A 12,439-nucleotide genomic window follows, 5' to 3' on the forward strand; every position below is an offset into this window, starting at 1 on the left:
ATGATAAGATGACCATTTCATTTCATCCATAAATAGAGCCGAGCTTCTTCCTCTGTAAATCTCTGACAACAAACCAAAAAAGAGAGTCCACCAACTCTACACGCAATTCATCCAATTATCTTGCTGTCGCCATTCGCCAATATCCATCCCCATCTTCTTCGATTTCTGAGATTCGGTCGAAAATCATCAGATGGGTTTTCAGAACGAAGCTAGCTCCTCCTCTTATACCCTTAAAATACCTCCACCGGCCAGAGAGGACTCGCCTCTTCTCGGCAAGGGACCTCCCCTCTCCAGCCAGTTTAAGACCTTCGCCAACGTCTTCATCGCTGTCGTCGGCGCTGGTGTTCTTGGTCTTCCTTACGCCTTCAAGCGAACCGGATGGCTCATGGGTGTCCTCCTCCTCGTCTCCGTCTCTGTTTTGACCCATCACTGTATGATGCTTCTTGTCTATACCCGCCGCAAGCTCGACTCTTTCAATGCTGGCATCTCCAAGATCGGCTCTTTTGGTGACCTTGGATTCGCCGTCTGCGGCTCCTTGGGGAGGATCGTCGTTGACTTATTTATCATTCTGTCTCAAGCTGGTTTTTGTGTCGGATATCTTATCTTCATCGGCACTACTTTAGCTAATCTATCCGATCCTGAATCGCCCACCAGTCTGAGGCATCAGTTTACAAGGCTGGGTTCTGAATTCCTGGGCGTGTCTTCTAAGAGTCTCTACATATGGGGATGCTTTCCCTTTCAGCTCGGTTTGAATTCGATCAAGACGCTCACTCACTTGGCTCCTCTCAGCATCTTCGCCGATATTGTTGATCTTGGCGCTATGGCTGTGGTCATTGTTGAGGATTCCATGATTATACTCAAGCAAAGGCCTGACGTGGTTGCCTTTGGTGGTATGTCCCTCTTCTTGTATGGTATGGGCGTCGCTGTCTATTCCTTCGAAGGCGTTGGAATGGTCTTGCCTCTTGAATCGGAGATGAAGGACAAGGACAAGTTTGGCAAAGTCTTGGCTCTCGGCATGGGATTCATCTCTCTCATATACATCGCATTTGGTATCTTAGGTTACTTGGCTTTTGGTGAGGACACCATGGACATTATCACTGCTAACTTGGGGGCAGGACTTGTCAGCACTGTTGTCCAGCTTGGACTGTGCATCAACCTCTTCTTCACCTTCCCCTTGATGATGAATCCAGTGTTTGAGATAGTGGAGAGGCGTTTCTCACGCGGGATGTACTCTGCGTGGCTCAGATGGGTACTCGTCTTAGCAGTGACTCTGGTGGCTCTTTTTGTGCCAAACTTTGCAGATTTTTTGTCATTGGTTGGCAGCAGCACTTGCTGTGTGTTAGGCTTTGTGTTACCTGCATTGTTTCATTTATTGGTGTTCAAGGAAGAGATGGGGTGGCTGCAATGGAGTTCAGACACAGCGATTGTGGTACTAGGTGTGGTTCTTGCTGTGTCGGGAACTTGGAGTTCCCTGAGTGAGATCTTCTCTGTCAAAGTGTGAGCGTCCGTGAAGTCAGAGATTGGAGAGGTTTTTCTCTCCTTGTGTGCAATTATGTATATGGAATTGGTTGTGGTTTTAAGAGTAACTGTGATTGTATTTGTATTTTGATGGTTTGGAATAAAAGAGATCAGCTCTGTCTTCTGTTTTGTGTTTACATGTACAACATATGTGAGAGTTTTGATTTCTCAATGTTACAAGCAAGGGAAGCTCGCGAAATAAGCCTGGCTAGCTAATCAAATGCTTTGGTTTTGTATTATTACAAACTGTTGAGTGTGTTCCTTCCATGAATCGCCTTCTTCAAGATGCCTCTCGTAGAAGCAAATCTCACCATCACCACCACCATCTCCATGGGACTTGACGATGATCGCAGAGATGCTTCTGGTCCCATAACGCCCCTGTATCTCCATGAGTGAGACTGAATATTTATGGAAAGTGTTAAACAAACAATCAATGTACTCTAAAAAAGGAAGGTTACAGTTGGTCTCTGCATGTCGACGAAGATGGAGCTGAGATGGTATTCCGTCTCTGGTGTGAAAACGTGAGGTAGCTCGGTTTCTTCGTCCTTGACAGTATTGGTCATCACCTCCTCCACCATGGTCTTCACCGGGAATTCACCGCTCCCGTTCTCAGCCAGAAGCTGTTGGAAACCCTCCCTCAGCCTCAGACACTGCAGAGACAAAAACACGCAATTGGGGGAGTCTGCAAAAGGTAAATAAAGGGAGAAATGGCCCACATTTACTTACCTTGGGCCAAGGGGAGTCGAGGTTGGCGTTGGAAAGGACATGGATCCCGGGAGAGACTTGCGTCACGAGCTTGTCACCGTGGGGTGGTCGGTTGGTAATGTAAATCATGGATTTGGACAAGACATGAGCGACAACCAGGTTAAAGCCATTGTAGAGTGAAATTTCGTCTTGGATCTCCTCGGCAAACTCGGCCGGACTCTTTTCGCTCTGTTCTCACCAAAACGTTAAAAGTACTCTCAGTCTCTAACATGAGAGACAATCTAAAGCATATTAGGTGGTGGTGTAGACCTGCAAGTAACGAAGAGGCAGATCTCCACGGGATTTAGCAGCAGGGAAGGAGGAGGCTTCCTTGAAATTGGTGAGGAAAGCCAGACGGCCATGCCTCGTGCAGCCCAGCCACGTCCCGCCGCCAACAAGGTCTCTTCCTCCCACCGTCTCTCCGTCTTCCCACCAACGCAGCGCCTCTGTCGCCCTTGACAATTTACACAAAAGATTAGTACAATCTCATCAAAGGAAACGATTACAGAGGGGATTGAATCACCTGTTGTGATCTTCATCTCTGTTGAGAAATAGAAGAAAAGGGTACAGCGGATGCGATTGCCACAGAAATACTGCTATGCACATTCTCTTCTCCTCCGACGAACCAACGAACCAACCATCTCTCTGCTCTAATCAAAGTCGTCGTCTCTTTTTTTTTTTTTTTTCTCCGTCTTCTACTTAAAGAAACTGCGTGTAGTTTTTCTTACCACGAAACGGCAGCACGTGCAGGTTTTAACAAACCTCTCGATTGATTGATTTGCTTTAAAGAAAGCTCGCCGGCGATGTGGTAATATCAGTCAGATCCAGATGACGACGTTCTCTACATGCGCCGCCTTTTTATCGCTGGTACCTAGCTTGATTGTTCTCTCTCCGTTCGATATGATTATCTATATTTACTTAGCTCGTCCTGGAATTCGCACTACTCTCTTAAAATGGATCATCTGATCAAATTGTGCCTTAATTTTTTGACATGTCGACGATTTGCAGGTAGTAGTGCTACATGCTGTTCATGTCGGTGGAGCCATTTTAGAGTCACAAGCACCGTAATGATACATCTCCTTGAAGCTTGTCTTTTGGCTACACTGTTTCTATTTTATTTTTATACTCTTTTCTTCTTTTTGCCATGATGTTTCCTTATGCAGCCACAGAGAACTTAAAGCTTATCGTCCGCTGCAAGATAATAATCTACAGGTCCCATTCTCCTCTTGTTCTCCAGATAACTTATTTGGTTCAAATATCAGACTTTGCTGTGATTAAGTTTTTGTTATCCACTTTTGCCTTTAGGAGGTGTATGCTTCCTCAGCTGCTGCAGTGCACTACGATCCAGATCTGAAAGTAAGGCTGCAGTCCTCTTTCTCTGAGTAGTGAATACAATTTGTATGCTTCCTACTTCTAATAAAGCTGTTATCTCAGGATGTGAACATAGTTGCGACATACAGTGACCATTACGGCAATATACGCCTTGGTAGGGTGAAAATGGGGGATCTTTCACCTTCTTGGGTTTTGGAGAATCCTGCCTATCAAGTTAGCCGCAAAACAAAAGGTTCGCAGGTACCAAACATTTCATGTTCTGGTTTTTAGTTTTAATGAGATTTGATCATCAGTTTAAGAATAGAACTGTATATCCTATGGGCATATGGAGTTCTATAGTAGAAAACTTAAAGTGTGTGAAGTGATTACTTACCACTCTTCTCACCGAGCAAAAAATACCTCTCATGAACTTCATTTGTTCTAACCTTGTGTTTCTTGAATTTATCCTTAAGCTTGCTCATATTCTTTGTTCTCTAGTTGCTGACATTTTTTTGTATGGAATTAGCTAGTTATACCACGGGATTCATTTCAAAATGATACTGGAATGGAAGATAATGCAAGCCATTCTACAACTAATCAGACTGATGAAAGCGAAAATCAGTTTCCAAACGTGGATTTTGCAAGCCCAGCAAAACTGAAGCGGCAGGTGATCTGTCAAATAGCCTTCTTTTCTAATCTCTGGATGCCTTAACACTATATGACTGAGATTGTAACAACTGTAGACCCTTTCAGATTTTACGTCAGGAAAGGAGAGGTCAACGAACTTTAGAGCTGATCCGACAAGAAAAGGAAACTGATGAGCAGATGCAAGAAGCAGCCATTCAGAAGTCAATGAGCTTTGAAAACTCAGTCATAGGGAAATACAGTATATGGAGGAGAGACTATGAGAGCCCAAATGCTGATGCTATCTTGAAGCTTATGAGAGACCAGATCATAATGGCAAAAGCATATGCAAATATTGCCAAATCAAAAAATGTAACCAATCTGTACGTTTTCTTGATGCAGCAGTGTGGAGAAAATAAACGTGTTATAGGTAAAGCAACCTCTGATGCTGACCTTCCTTCAAGGTACTTTTTTACATTCCTCTTGTCAGCAATCTTTGTGGGACAACAATCTTTGTTGAAACTTTTTCCATCCCATTTTCTTTGCTAGCGCTCTTGATCAAGCAAAAGCCATGGGCCATGCACTCTCTCTTGCAAAAGACGAGTTATATGACTGCCATGAACTTGCAAAAAAGTTCCGGGCCATCCTTCAGTCCACTGAACGCAAAGTAGATGGACTGAAGAAAAAGGGAACCTTCTTAATTCAGCTAGCTGCCAAAACATTTCCCAAGCCATTGCATTGCCTGAGTCTGCAGCTAGCGGCAGACTATTTTATTCTAGGTTTCAATGAAGAGGATGCAGTGAAAGAGGATGTCAGTCAAAAGAAGCTTGAAGATCCTTCGCTCTATCACTATGCGATCTTTTCGGATAACGTTCTGGCTACATCAGTGGTGGTGAACTCCACTGTCTTGAATGCAAAGGAACCGCAGAGGCATGTGTTCCATATAGTAACTGACAAACTGAATTTTGGTGCAATGAAGATGTGGTTTCGCATCAATGCTCCTGCTGATGCGACGATTCAAGTTGAAAACATAAATGATTTCAAGTGGCTGAACTCCTCTTACTGCTCTGTTCTACGGCAGCTTGAATCTGCAAGGCTGAAAGAATACTATTTCAAAGCAAATCATCCTTCATCAATCTCAGCTGGCGCAGATAATCTAAAGTACCGCAACCCAAAGTATCTATCGATGCTGAATCATCTCAGATTCTACCTTCCTGAGGTTTATCCGAAGCTGGAGAAGATTCTGTTTCTAGACGATGACATTGTGGTGCAGAAGGACCTGGCACCACTATGGGAAATAGACATGCAAGGAAAAGTGAATGGTGCGGTGGAGACGTGCAAGGAGAGCTTCCACAGATTTGACAAGTACCTCAACTTCTCAAATCCAAAGATTTCAGAGAATTTTGACGCTGGTGCTTGTGGGTGGGCATTTGGGATGAATATGTTTGACCTGAAAGAGTGGAGGAAACGGAACATTACAGGGATATATCACTATTGGCAAGACTTGGTAAGGCATTGGAAATTTCTCAAAAGAAATACATATAAATATTTTTGGATGATGAATGGATGTGTCAATTAATATATGATTGATGCAGAATGAAGACAGAACACTGTGGAAGCTGGGATCGTTGCCACCGGGGCTGATAACATTTTACAACCTGACGTATGCAATGGATAGGAGCTGGCACGTACTAGGGCTGGGATATGACCCAGCGCTAAACCAAACAGCAATAGAGAATGCAGCGGTAGTGCATTACAATGGGAACTACAAGCCATGGCTGGGTTTAGCATTCGCCAAGTACAAACCGTACTGGTCCAAGTACGTTGAGTACGACAACCCTTATCTCCGACGGTGCGACATCAATGAATGAATGAAGAGATGGTGGAGGTAGTATACATGATGAAGCACTCAAAGGAAACTAAATAAGTAAAAATTGTTTTCAGTTTACCATAATACTAGGAATCAGCAGACAATCACACATGACGATTAATTAAATAGAATCTCTTGTTTTTCTCAAACTCAGAAAAACTCACCAAAGGAAACTGAACAATCTTTTCACTCGGAGTGTTGTTCTTCACTTGTTTTTTTGGTATCAACGTGACTGAAAAGCATATGGGCCTTAGAATGCGATGCTTTGTCTATATACAGTGTGTACAGTGAGTAAAACTGCCCCGTGAATGCACATAATGGGCCTTACACTGGCCCATCATTGCTTTACTCTCCTCTCTAGCTAGCGACGAGATGAGTAAAACGCCATCTCTCGGAGCGGAACGGCTCTGCTCTGCTCTTATCCTCTGTCTGATCCGTCTCCATCACCATCTCCGTTCTACAGGTAAATTGTTTTGCTTCGCGCTCCTCCGATTGATTATTCACTGATCAGATTCTAATAATTATAATCCTGAGTCCTCGTTTGGTTGATGTTGAAGCACCGCAGATCCTCTTTGAACTTGTTATTTGTAAGCTTCTTCTTAGTTTCTCCTTAATCGCAGTGAAATGGAGATTCCGGAGGGGACATCAAAAGATTCAGAAAAGGCCAACGAACAAGATTCAGTGTCATCAATTGGGGCAAAGAAACCTCCACTGGAATCTCCAGCCACTACTAATGCTGCAAGCGGTCGACTTGTTTATGTCCGGAGAAGAGTGGAGGTTGACACATCCAAAGCAGCTGCTAGCACTACTAATCCGAACCCGCCTCCTACTAAGGCACCACTTCAAATACCTTCATCACCCGCACAGGAACCAACCCCTACCAGCCATAAGTTAGACTGGGAAGAGCGTTACCTTCATCTTCAAATGCTTCTTAACAAGCTTAATCAATCTGATCGGACCGATCATGTTCAGAGTAAGCTCCTCCCAGTATCACTCTAATTCCTAACCTTGATGCTTCTGTTTTTTTATATATATATATGTTTCCACTGTTATTAGTGCTTTGGTCACTTTCCTCCGCCGAGCTTAGCAAGCATGCTGTTGACTTGGAAAAGAGGTCTATTCAGTTCTCTCTCGAGGAAGGTACTCTACTCCTTTACTTACACTCTCTCACTTCCTACCATTGCTGAATCATATCTGTTTGGCACAGTTCTAGTTGACCATCCATAAGTGGATTATTCATGCTGCTGCTTAAGCCATTTTTTCCATATCTGCTGACAACTATAGAGGTTTTAGTCACATGCTTTTAGGTTTGTAGCTAGGAACCATCTGGAATCAAGTTCATGCTAGAAATAATGTTGTTGATCCTCTGTTGCAGCGAGAGAGATGCAGCGCGTAGCAGCTTTAAACATGTTAGGAAGGTCTGTGAATAGTCTAAAATCTACATCAAATGAGTGAAGGGAAATGGGCAGCGTAAGTGTTGTTAGTACTAGTCACTTGGCTTTATTAGATTGTCTTGAATCATCTTGGTCCCTGTTAGACTGATCAGTAGAAATATCTTGGTGTCTATTTCCAGAACACATGTGGTGGATGCGGAGAAAGGGCAGTCAGTAATGAGGCAGAAAGGAGCATTATCCAAGATATTGTTACAGCAGTGATTGTGACTCGAAGAGAAGATATATATTTGACAGGTATCCATATTTTGTTCTAGCCTAAGAAGGATTCATAATCTGGAAATCATACTATTAGTAAATTATTTTGGAGAGATGCTCCCACGAGTTAGGAGATTTCAATAGATTAGATTAGATCCCTCCAAAGGTCTTGATGTTAAACTCCTGAGAGACAACTGTCGCAACGACTGTCACTTGGGCTTAAGATCCCATTGCATTCTGTATCTATCTACTTACACCTGTACTTGAGACAGCCTAATACTACCAAGTCCATTGCATTTTCTGTTATCCCCCTGTTCTATATATAGATTTGAAGAGATGAGATTTTTAAATTGCTACAAAAGAGAGAGTCTACAATTTCGCAATTATCAACAAAATTATAGAGAGAGAGAGAGAGGCTTTTGACATTTTTGGTCTGTAAGATATGTAAATAGTAGAAAGGGAGGGGGAGTGAGTATTTTGCAAAAGAGTGTTTGAAACTTGAAAAGTGAAGTAAAATAAGGACTAGGAGGGGATGCATGCTTATACCATTATGACATGTTCCTTTTGGAATGGGATTCTCTGGCTTAGCTCCGATTCTTCACAAGCTGATAATCTTTTGGGACCAACCTGAAGCCCTTCACACGACAGGTTATGAGATTTTGATGGGTTTGCTTTATGGGTTAGGAGCTCTGGTTTATGCAACTAGGATCCCAGAGAGATGGATGCCGGGTAAATTCGATATAGCAGGACATAGCCATCAGTTGTTTCATGTTCTGGTAGTTGCTGGTGCGTTCACGCACTATAGAGCTGGGCTAGTGTATCTTAAGTGGAGAGATATTGAAGGATGTTGAAGATGAAGATTAGATGGATTCTTTGATGTTTTAAATCTTGTTTGTAGTAGCTTCATATAGAAGTTGGATTATGTAAAGTCTTATCTGTAATCAAACGTTTAATTGTTTCCTTTATTCATCAAAAGGATTGATATTGTTAATCTACATATTACTGGTTAAAGAAGCTGAAGGATTCATATTTTTAGATGAGAGATACACTGTTTATTATTGTTTTCAATATATGAGAGGAGGAACTCCCATACTATTTTTATTTTTTTAGCCAATGAGAGAGCTCCACTTCATACCCCACTTTTACCAATCGTGCCATTTCACATCCACAAAAATCATTCCTTTTAGGATCCACGCACCTCATTCTCAAAAATCCATCGCGTGTCTTATTTTTTGGGTTTTCTTCTCTAAACCAAAGTAAACCGAACCGAGATCAATTTGAATTTCAAACCAATGTAAACCCATAAAACCCATCTGTGAAAACAAAAAGCTCGGCCACAAAAATGGAGACGACACAGAGGTACAACTTGGAAGAGAAATCAATTCGAAAGAGCCAAGAGAATGTATTTTATCATCCTAACGGACATACCGTATTTCAGCCAAAATCAATTCGAAAAACCGTTAATAAACCGGCTAAAAATTGTAACCAAAACCAGATTCAAATTGCAAACTGAACTAAACCGGAAAACAGAGACTTGTGAACCTGAGAGCGGTGGTCGAGGCTGCTGCTGATATCAATCTCGGTGAGCCAGATTGGGAGCTGGAGCGTAGCGAGTTTATCGAGGATGGCTCTCATCAGCGCTACGTTTGGCGTCGTGAAGTGACCCTCGAGACCGATTCCGTCCATCCTTATGCCGTCGTACCGTTGGAGTTCCCTCACCCTGGCGATGTATTCGTCAACCGTTGACTTCTCGTCGCTGCAAGTCTCCACCACGTTGAAATCATTGAAGAACAGAGTCGCCAACGAGTCAATCTCACGAACCGCGGCGAAGAACCCGTACGACGTTCTTCCCCAGTCTGCTCTCGTAGAAGTCGAAGTGAAGCATCTCGTTGCTCACGTCCCAATGCACGAACTCTCCTCTGTACCGAGTCATTAGACTCTTGATTCGCCGGTTAACCGCCGACCGGAGATCTTCGCCGGTTAGATTACGAACCCAGTCGGGATTGTATTTGGGATCCTCCCAGAATATGTTGTGGCCGCGAGCGATGATTCTGTTAGCTCTGACGAGATTCATCATCTTATCAGCCAATGTGTAGTTGAGTTTGCCTTGATCGGACTCCGTCGCGTACCATTTCAGCTCGTTCTCGAATACCGTGGCGTCGAATCTCTTGACGAACCATTCCTACCAAAACAGAATCCGTTTAAAGAAGCAAAGACATTGTTGTTTTAGTGTAGACTTTAGCGAGTGTGTTTTACTTGGTAAGGAATGTTTCCAAGGATAGTTTTGGAGATGGCAGATCCAATGGGGAAGTCTTTAGAGATCTGCTCTACTGTCACCTCTGCTCCTTCAACGCTCTCTCCGTTTTCTTTTGACACGTGAATTGTCACTGCTCGTTTTCTCGCTTGAAAATGAGTGTTAAGAGGGAACCACATAAAGAATACAGTTTGCGATTTTGATGTTAGAAATGAGTGTGTGTATTATGCAACATGGTAAACTATTATTGTGTCGATAGTCTTCCTAGCTAGAAGAGTTAGGCAGCGTGTCCTGTTTATCTTAACAGCGGTACAAGACAAGTATGAGTTGCATTTCAGCTACAAGAGAGTACAAGAGATTGTCTGAGATTAAGGCATTGTTTTGTGATACATCAGCTTAAGCTATATCATCATCAAAACATGAAGAATGCTCCATGTAAAGAGAGGACAAGGTTGCAGTTATTAAAGAAAAGTTCTTGGTGGTTCTTTTGGGAATAAAAGAATTAGATTGAGTGGCTACATGAAGAAAGGAGATGTGTCACACGTTTTGGCACACTTTCTTAAGAGTTATGTCACAGAAACTCATTCGGATACATTAGAACGTGTGAGTGAATCAAAGAAACAGTGAAGAGCATGCAGCATAACTCATAGAAGAGAAGCTGAGCTTACAAAGACAAAGTGACATCCTTTTTTTTAGTTTCTGGTGAAGCTATGTTCATGGAGGTTGTCTTAGGTATGTAGCTCAATGGATGAGTCAAAAGGCTGCAGAAAATGTTTGATAAAGATTCATGGAAGTTCAGTTTACCAAAAGAAAGGAAAGCCAAGAATAACTGGTTATGAACAAGTTCAAAGGTTATAAATCTGTGGGTAAAAGGACTCTTACGGATTTGTTTGAAGGTCGTTGATTGGTTAAGATATTCAGAAACGAATTGCAGATCTCTAGAGAATTGCAGGTTTTCGAAACTAAGTTGCAGATCCTAGAATAAGTTGCAGGATTCTGAATTATTATGTTTTTTAGGGCTGAGTAAGCTAAGAAGAGGTTATTGGAGTGATTCAGTGGGATTCTTAGAAGAAGAAAATGGAAGAGACAAGTGCAAGTGCTGCATGAACTGTCTCAAGGCTACTCACTTCAATAATGTGAAAGTGTCATGTATCTAGTTTGATAAACGACACATCTCAATGCTGGTGGCAGTGGCTGAAAAGAAGCTCTAGAAGGAAGCAAATGCAAGAAATTTAAACTGCATTTAGAAGACAGTAACTAAGGAGTTTGAGTTAGCTGTCTGCATCATGAGAAGATTACATAAGTAACTACTCAAGGGAAATTCACTCGCAGGTTAGTCAAGTGAACGGTTTTTCAAAGTATCAGAGAATCATAAAGAAGACAAAGGCTCTAGTACCAATTTTTCTGTTATCCACCTGTTTTATATATAGATTTGAAGAGATGAGATTTTTAAATTGCTACAAAAGAGAGAGTCTACAATTTCACAAGCTTGTACCAATTTCAGCAAAATGATTGGACAAACTTGTACCAATATATTTAACATGTTTAGAAAATATTCAACTCACTTAGTTTGATTTCTTCAGCTGCGATTCTTTGAATCAAGTTTTCAGTTATAAGCTTCAACCTGTAAAAATGGCTGCAGAACAAAATGATGAGGAAATTTTTTAGTATCACAAAGTCCAGATTCAAGTTTTTTTTCAATTGTATCTAAAACACACACAACTTTCAGATTGAATAAAATCTGAATTTCATTCTCAGCAGGGGCTAATATAAAAATGACAAAAGGAGAGGAGGAGGATAGGAGCTATATGTCTACTATTTTTAGTTTTTTAGCCAATGAGAGAGCTCCACTTCATACCCCACTTTTACCGATCGTGCCATTTCACAGTCACTCTCACCCATGTCGCGTTGAGCGCGTGTCTACGATTTCTAAAGGGGGTTAATCCACAAAAATCATTCATTTTTCGATCCACGCACCTCATTCTCAAAAACCCGTCGCGTGTCTTATTTTTTTTTGTTTTCTTCTCTAAACCAAAGTAAACCGAACCAAGATCAATTTGAATTTCAAAACCAATGTAAACCCATAAAACCCATCGCTGTTTCACTTTCACTATCCAATTCCAACGAACCAGATTGATAATTTTGATTCGATTCCACACAGAGATCATAATCTAAACCAATGCGATTAATAAGAGAGCCAAATCTTACAGTATAGCTTAAAATCTTAGCTAAATCCCAAAAACACGAGATTCTAGGCGAAAAGAGAAGAAAAAAAAATTGCCAGAATGCATAAACAGCAGAGGCCAGAGGCCTCCATTTTCACCGGAGTGACAAATTCCGGGATTACTTCCTGGTCGGAGGTGAAGAGTCGGAGTGAAACGGCGACGTTTATACGTGGGCCATAAATGGGCTTTGACGGAACTCAAATTATATTAAAAGTATATTTAGCATTCAAGTAATTAATTTAGA

General features: G+C 41.9%; 6 protein-coding genes, 1 long non-coding RNA gene and 1 other non-coding gene across 10 annotated transcripts; 4 read left to right on the forward strand and 4 right to left on the reverse strand.

Moving 5' to 3' along the window:
• Positions 1–59: 59 nt before the first annotated feature.
• Positions 60–1,726, forward strand: AT4G38250 (Transmembrane amino acid transporter family protein). Its single transcript, NM_119987.3, has one exon. It carries the CDS (start codon positions 191–193, stop codon positions 1,499–1,501), a length of 1,311 nt encoding a protein of 436 aa, NP_195538.1. The 5' UTR covers positions 60–190; the 3' UTR covers positions 1,502–1,726.
• On the reverse strand, positions 65–1,706 carry AT4G09695. The gene has a single exon (NR_142298.1). It is a non-coding gene; the product is annotated as an other RNA (long non-coding RNA).
• On the reverse strand, positions 1,579–2,928 carry AT4G38260 (transport/golgi organization-like protein (DUF833)). The gene is made up of 5 exons (NM_119988.5): positions 2,786–2,928; positions 2,533–2,716; positions 2,245–2,451; positions 1,977–2,168; positions 1,579–1,896 (listed from the first exon to the last, which is right to left on the reverse strand). Exons 1-5 carry the CDS (start codon positions 2,866–2,868, stop codon positions 1,735–1,737), a joined length of 828 nt encoding a protein of 275 aa, NP_568038.1. The 5' UTR covers positions 2,869–2,928; the 3' UTR covers positions 1,579–1,734.
• A 101-nt stretch (positions 2,929–3,029) lies between these two features.
• On the forward strand, positions 3,030–6,375 carry GAUT3 (galacturonosyltransferase 3). 2 transcript variants are annotated; one of them, NM_119989.5, is made up of 9 exons: positions 3,030–3,129; positions 3,271–3,326; positions 3,426–3,474; positions 3,568–3,618; positions 3,697–3,834; positions 4,100–4,240; positions 4,327–4,661; positions 4,747–5,704; positions 5,793–6,375. In NM_119989.5, the coding sequence occupies exons 1-9, from the start codon at positions 3,091–3,093 to the stop codon at positions 6,066–6,068; spliced, it is 2,043 nt and encodes a 680-aa protein (NP_195540.2). In that variant the 5' UTR covers positions 3,030–3,090; the 3' UTR covers positions 6,069–6,375. The 2 variants fall into 2 exon arrangements, with proteins under 2 accessions (NP_195540.2, NP_001190952.1); NM_001204023.1 differs by having other exon boundaries at positions 3,064–3,129; positions 3,697–3,826; positions 4,104–4,240; positions 5,793–6,211.
• Positions 6,376–6,453: 78 nt separating this feature from the next.
• On the forward strand, positions 6,454–8,021 carry AT4G38280 (integral membrane hemolysin-III-like protein). The gene is made up of 5 exons (NM_119990.3): positions 6,454–6,530; positions 6,688–7,040; positions 7,124–7,207; positions 7,443–7,537; positions 7,641–8,021. The coding sequence occupies exons 2-4, from the start codon at positions 6,692–6,694 to the stop codon at positions 7,520–7,522; spliced, it is 513 nt and encodes a 170-aa protein (NP_195541.2). The 5' UTR covers positions 6,454–6,530; positions 6,688–6,691; the 3' UTR covers positions 7,523–7,537; positions 7,641–8,021.
• AT4G38290 (hemolysin-III related integral membrane protein) lies at positions 7,529–8,705 on the forward strand (the record flags this gene model as incomplete). The annotated part of the gene is made up of 3 exons (NM_119991.2): positions 7,529–7,537; positions 7,641–7,755; positions 8,365–8,705. 3 exons carry the CDS (start codon positions 7,529–7,531, stop codon positions 8,565–8,567), a joined length of 327 nt encoding a protein of 108 aa, NP_195542.1. The 3' UTR covers positions 8,568–8,705.
• Positions 8,706–9,213: 508 nt separating this feature from the next.
• Positions 9,214–10,149, reverse strand: AT4G38300 (glycosyl hydrolase family 10 protein; the record flags this gene model as incomplete). The annotated part of the gene is made up of 3 exons (NM_119992.1): positions 9,214–9,528; positions 9,557–9,898; positions 9,973–10,149. The coding sequence occupies 3 exons, from the start codon at positions 10,147–10,149 to the stop codon at positions 9,214–9,216; spliced, it is 834 nt and encodes a 277-aa protein (NP_195543.1).
• AT4G03475 lies at positions 10,095–11,737 on the reverse strand. Of its 2 annotated transcripts, NR_144057.1 has the most exons (2): positions 11,536–11,737; positions 10,095–10,118 (listed from the first exon to the last, which is right to left on the reverse strand). It is a non-coding gene; the product is annotated as an uncharacterized misc_RNA (transcript). The 2 variants fall into 2 exon arrangements; NR_144058.1 differs by lacking the exon at positions 10,095–10,118 and having other exon boundaries at positions 10,527–11,736.
• Between the last annotated feature and the right edge of the window lie 702 nt (positions 11,738–12,439).

The sequence above is a fragment of the Arabidopsis thaliana genome, chromosome 4 (genome assembly GCF_000001735.4).
Source record: "Arabidopsis thaliana chromosome 4, partial sequence".
Lineage (NCBI taxonomy): Eukaryota > Viridiplantae > Streptophyta > Magnoliopsida > Brassicales > Brassicaceae > Arabidopsis > Arabidopsis thaliana.

What these genes read in the sequence shown, in the direction of transcription:
- AT4G38250 (NM_119987.3), top strand. Translation starts at nt 191, where the DNA reads ATGGGTTTTCAGAACGAAGCTAGCTCCTCCTCTTATACCCTTAAAATA.
- AT4G38260 (NM_119988.5), bottom strand. Translation starts at nt 2,868, where the DNA reads ATGTGCATAGCAGTATTTCTGTGGCAATCGCATCCGCTGTACCCTTTT. An exon ending in TGCCTCTTCGTTACTTGCAG is followed by an intron (nt 2,452 to 2,532) that starts GTCTACACCACC and finishes TGGTGAGAACAG; the next exon opens with AGCGAAAAGAGTCCGGCCGA. An exon ending in TCGACATGCAGAGACCAACT is followed by an intron (nt 1,897 to 1,976) that starts GTAACCTTCCTT and finishes ATGGAGATACAG; the next exon opens with GGGCGTTATGGGACCAGAAG.
- GAUT3 (NM_119989.5), top strand. Translation starts at nt 3,091, where the DNA reads ATGACGACGTTCTCTACATGCGCCGCCTTTTTATCGCTG. An exon ending in TGCAAGATAATAATCTACAG is followed by an intron (nt 3,475 to 3,567) that starts GTCCCATTCTCC and finishes TTTTGCCTTTAG; the next exon opens with GAGGTGTATGCTTCCTCAGC. An exon ending in ATCACTATTGGCAAGACTTG is followed by an intron (nt 5,705 to 5,792) that starts GTAAGGCATTGG and finishes TGATTGATGCAG; the next exon opens with AATGAAGACAGAACACTGTG.
- AT4G38280 (NM_119990.3), top strand. Translation starts at nt 6,692, where the DNA reads ATGGAGATTCCGGAGGGGACATCAAAAGATTCAGAAAAGGCCAACGAA. An exon ending in TCGGACCGATCATGTTCAGA is followed by an intron (nt 7,041 to 7,123) that starts GTAAGCTCCTCC and finishes CACTGTTATTAG; the next exon opens with TGCTTTGGTCACTTTCCTCC. An exon ending in TCAGTTCTCTCTCGAGGAAG is followed by an intron (nt 7,208 to 7,442) that starts GTACTCTACTCC and finishes CCTCTGTTGCAG; the next exon opens with CGAGAGAGATGCAGCGCGTA.